The sequence below is a fragment of the Macaca fascicularis genome, chromosome 1 (assembly GCF_037993035.2).
Source record: "Macaca fascicularis isolate 582-1 chromosome 1, T2T-MFA8v1.1".
Taxonomy (NCBI): Eukaryota; Metazoa; Chordata; class Mammalia; order Primates; family Cercopithecidae; genus Macaca; species Macaca fascicularis.
Window position 1 is genome coordinate 233,401,632 of NC_088375.1, and position 4,142 is coordinate 233,405,773.

General features: G+C 62.9%; 1 protein-coding gene across 3 annotated transcripts; it reads left to right on the forward strand.

The window, feature by feature from the left end:
• The first annotated feature begins 1,355 nt into the window (after positions 1 to 1,355).
• Positions 1,356 to 2,826, forward strand: AURKAIP1 (aurora kinase A interacting protein 1). 3 transcript variants are annotated; one of them, XM_074023804.1, is made up of 4 exons: positions 1,356 to 1,646; positions 1,772 to 1,856; positions 2,113 to 2,558; positions 2,656 to 2,826. In XM_074023804.1, exons 2-4 carry the CDS (start codon positions 1,805 to 1,807, stop codon positions 2,755 to 2,757), a joined length of 600 nt encoding a protein of 199 aa, XP_073879905.1. In that variant the 5' UTR covers positions 1,356 to 1,646; positions 1,772 to 1,804; the 3' UTR covers positions 2,758 to 2,826. The 3 variants fall into 3 exon arrangements, with proteins under 3 accessions (XP_073879905.1, XP_015307695.3, XP_015307698.3); XM_015452209.4 differs by having other exon boundaries at positions 1,356 to 1,565; XM_015452212.4 differs by having other exon boundaries at positions 1,356 to 1,409.
• Positions 2,827 to 4,142: the final 1,316 nt, after the last annotated feature.

Below are 4,142 nucleotides of genomic sequence, written 5' to 3' on the forward strand. Positions count from 1 at the left end.
TCTTTGCATCTCCCTGGCCCCTGGCCGGATGAAGACAAACGGAGGCACCAAGGCGAGGGCTGCTCTGGAGGCACCACCTGCTCATTTACAACCAGATCCACTAGGGCTCTGTGCAGCGGGTGGGCGGCAAATACACCTTCCCGCTTTGAAATCCCAAGTAGCCCCTGGAAGGTAAGGTAGAGTCACCTGGGGACCTCAGTTATGGAGCTGGGCCTGGAGCCTGCACTTTCTGTCCTCACACTGGCCTATCCTGTCACTCACTGCTGGGCTGGGCCCGGCGGATGACCTGGCCTGGCCAGTTCCGCTAAGCGTCCCTTCAAGACCCTCCTGCAAGGCAAGTCTCTGAGCAGGCCCAGCAGGCTCCGCTCCACACCCCGCGCCCACCAGGCGCCCCTGGAAGTCCATGCTGGGGTCTCTGTCTTAGCCAACCTCAGGGAGGTGAAAGGAGCCTGTCTGGAGTAGAAAGGTGAAGCTACACGTTGGCAACGCCTACTCTGGGGAGCAACATTAGGGGCTCAGCCAATCCCAATCCTCCACAGTGGCTGCTTCTAGTTTTCAGACAAAAAGTTGAGAGTGTGATTTGCTTTATCTTTTGAGACGGGGTCTCACTGTCGCCCAGACGAGTGCAGTGGTGCGATCTCGGCTCACCGCAACCTCTGCCTCCCGGGCTCAAGCAATTCTCCTGCCTCAGCCTCCCGAGTAGCTGGGATTACTGGCACCCGCCACCACGCCAGGCTAATTTTTGTAGTTTTAGTAGAGACGGGGTTTCACCATGTTGGCCAGGCTGGTCTCGAACTCCTGACCTCAGGTGATCCGCCCGCCTCGGCCTCCCAAAGTGCTGGGATTACAGGCGTGAGCCACCGCGCCCGCCTTGAGTCTTATTTTTTTTTTTTTTTTTTTTTAACCCCAGGAATGAGGAGCAGGCTCAGCGCTTGCTCCGGGTCCTTCGTCTCTAGCCAAAACAGGAGAAATAACTCCAGACACTTCCGCCTTCAGATAACTTCACTTCCGCCGCCGGATACGTCACTTCCGTGGCCTTGAGCCCGCACTTCCGTCCGCCCGTTGGGAATCCGGCCCCCGGGTGGTCCGGAAACGATTCTGGACCCGCCGCCATGTCCAGGGCCCGGAACCCCCCTGGGATTGTGGGAAATGTAGTTTTTTCCCTTCGTAAGGGACCAGGCGGAGCTGAGGAACCGCGCGAGGACTGGGACCGTGACTCCTCTAACCGGAAACCGTCGCCTTTCGGGCCCGGCGGGGCCTGAGCCAATGCAGAATCGGGGGCCGCGAGGACGCCAGGGGGCGCTGCGCGTAGGAACCGCCGAGTGGCCGCTGCCGATCGGGGCCGACTCGGGGACGGACCGGAAGTGCCTGAGGGCGGCCGCGGAACAGTCAATTTGAGCCGCGCCGAGGTCGGCCTGGGAAGGGTCAGCGGGAGACCTGAGGGTCCAGGACGCTGCGGCGGGCGGACCCGGGGTCCCGCCGAGAGGGTCCCGGCGCCAGGCAGCGCGATCCGCGCGGGGGTGAAGCCGGGGAGGGGGCCGGCCTCCCCGTTCTGGAACTTTTCTGTGCGTCCGAGCGCGACACCGCCCGCGGCGGGGGCTTGGGAGCCTCGGGGCGCGAGCTGTGTTGGAAGCAAAGTCCTCCTTGTGGGTTGGAGTTGCGGAGGGAGAAGGGAGGCGGGGGTCGCGGCGGGACCAGACGCCCCAGTCCCGGCCCGCCCGTGGCTGCTGAAGGCGCTGCCGCCTGACCTGAACGGGCACCTGTGTTCCAGCTCCCCTGGGACCTGGGCCGCCGCCCACAGACCATGCTCCTGGGGCGCCTGACCTCCCAGCTGCTGAGGGCCGTTCCCTGGGCAGGTAGGAAGCCCCGCGAGGGCGGATGGGAGGATACACGCCTGGTCAGGAGTGCGGGTCCCAGCAGCTCCGCCGGGGCAGGGCCCGTGGCCACACACACTCTTTCCCCTCTAAGCTTCCGAGGCGCACAGAGGGAACTCAGGGGTTCAGGCCAGGAATGAGGTGCGGGGGATCCTCACTGGGACGAACGTGCTGCTCCCCAGCCCGACGGGCCTGCGTGGTCTCGCGAGCGGTGACTGTGGCGTCTGGTTTTCTGCAGGCGGCCGCCCGCCCTGGCCCGTCTCTGGAGTGCTGGGCAGCCGGGCCTGCAGGCCCCTTTACAGCACACGGCCGGCCGGCCCAGGTAGGGCGGCCTCCCTCCCTCGCAAGGGGGCCCAGCTGGAGCTGGAGGAGATGCTGGTCCCCAGGAAGATGTGCGTCAGCCCCCTGGAGAGCTGGCTCACGGCCCGCTGCTTCCTGCCCAGACTGGATAGCGGGACCGCAGGCCCCGTGGCTCCACCCCAGTCCCACCAGTGTCCGCCCAGCCCGATAGGGGAAGGGGCCGAGCAGGGGGATGAAGGCGTCGGGGATGCGCCTCAAATTCAGTGCAAAAACGTGCTGAAGATCCGCCGGCGGAAGATGAACCGCCACAAGTACCGGAAGCTGGTGAAGAGGACGCGGTTCCTGCGGAGGAAGATCCGGGAAGGACGCCTGAAACGCAAGCAGGTGAGCGGCCCCCTGCTTGTTCCTGGGAGGGCAAAGTGCTGAGAACACGTTTATTTGCCACGAATTAATTGGCTGTCCCTCCCTCTGCCCCTTGCAGATCAAGTTCGAGAAAGACCTGAGGCGCATCTGGCTGAAGGCGGGGCTGAAGGAAGCCCCCGAAGGCTGGCAGACCCCCAACATCTACCTGCGGAGCAAATGAGTCTGGCGCCGCCCTTCCCGCCCGTTGCTGCTGCGATCTCTAGTAATAAATGCTCAGAGGACTCGACCATTCCTGCTGGTCTGGAGCCCCTTTTGCCTAGTGTGAGGTCTCAGGATTGAGGCTGGTGCCAGTCCCAGGTGTTGTAGAAGCCCCGGGCGCCAGGGTGGCAGATTGGCCGTCTGTCTCTCTAGCTGGCCCTTGGCCGCCGTCCAGAGGGTGCTGGGCCTGTGGGAGCCCCAGCCTCGCTGTGAGTGAATGTGTGCTGTGTGCAGCCCAGGCCAGGCGCTGTGGGATCACTGTGAAGAGAGCCCACAGCCCCTCCCTGAGCGCCACATTCCCTGGGGGAGGCCGACCCGGAGGGCAGAAGTACAGGGGAACAGGACTGGGATTGAGGGAGCTCCCAGAATGCATGGGGTGACTCAGGTGTTTCGTGAGTGGAGGGTCAGGGAGGGCCTCACTGGGAAGGTGGGAAAGGTCCTGGTACCGCTGGTGGTGGTGGATGGTGCCCACCAGGCTCCATGGACGTGAGCCTCCAGTGGCCCTCCGCGCCATCCAGCTACAGGGCCAGGGTGTTGGCCCTCCCAGGCGGGTCTGCCGTCTCCTGAGGCTCTGAGTGGAGGTGGGGACTCAGCAGGAAAAGTTGGCCCAGAAGGAGTTCAGGGCTGGGGGTGGCTGAGGAAAGGCTCTCATTTACAGTGTGGAGAATCCCTGAGGCTTAGGTTGAGCCATAGGCCTCCGGTGTCTCCAGGTTCCTCTGGGTGAAGAGGAGGAACACATTACTCCGTGTGTGTGTGTGTGTGTGTGTGTTTGAGACAGTCTCATTCCATCACCCAGGCTGGAGTGCACTGTCGAGGTCTCAGCTCACTGCAACCTCTCCCTCCCAGGTTCAAGTGATTCTCCTGCCTCAGCCTCCTGAATAGCTGGGATTACAGGTGCCCGCCACCACGCCTGGCTAATTTTTGTATTTTTATTAGAGATGGGGTTTTACCATGTTGATCAGGATGGTCTTGATTTCCTGACCTCAAGTGATCTGCCTGCCTTGGCCTCCCAAAGTGCTGGGATTACAGGCGTGAGCCACCGCGCCCGGCTGGAACACGTTATTCCTAAGAGCGGGGGTGTGCAGGGGCCCTCGGACTTGGGTAGCAGGTGGACACCGGGAAGGTGCTGCAGCCCAGTCTCAGCCGCGCTGCCCCCAACAGCTCAGCAACAGGAGAGGAGGCTTTGCGTCCGCCCCAGGCGTTTGAGTGGAGGCCTTGGAGCTGCAGCCTCTCCCACCCTATCCCATATGAAGGCTGGGCTGCCTCGCCAGAGACATGGGGGCCTCTTGTTTTATGTCACAGAAATGTGTCTGAGTCTCGAGCTTGAGTCCCTTGCCCATCAGAATT

Bases quoted from the DNA above. Each gene is read 5' to 3' on its own strand.
- AURKAIP1 (XM_074023804.1), top strand. From the start codon at position 1,805: ATGCTCCTGGGGCGCCTGACCTCCCAGCTGCTGAGGGCCGTTCCCTGG. The intron at 1,857-2,112 runs GTAGGAAGCCCC...GGTTTTCTGCAG, and splicing joins GAGGGCCGTTCCCTGGGCAG to GCGGCCGCCCGCCCTGGCCC. The intron at 2,559-2,655 runs GTGAGCGGCCCC...TGCCCCTTGCAG, and splicing joins GACGCCTGAAACGCAAGCAG to ATCAAGTTCGAGAAAGACCT.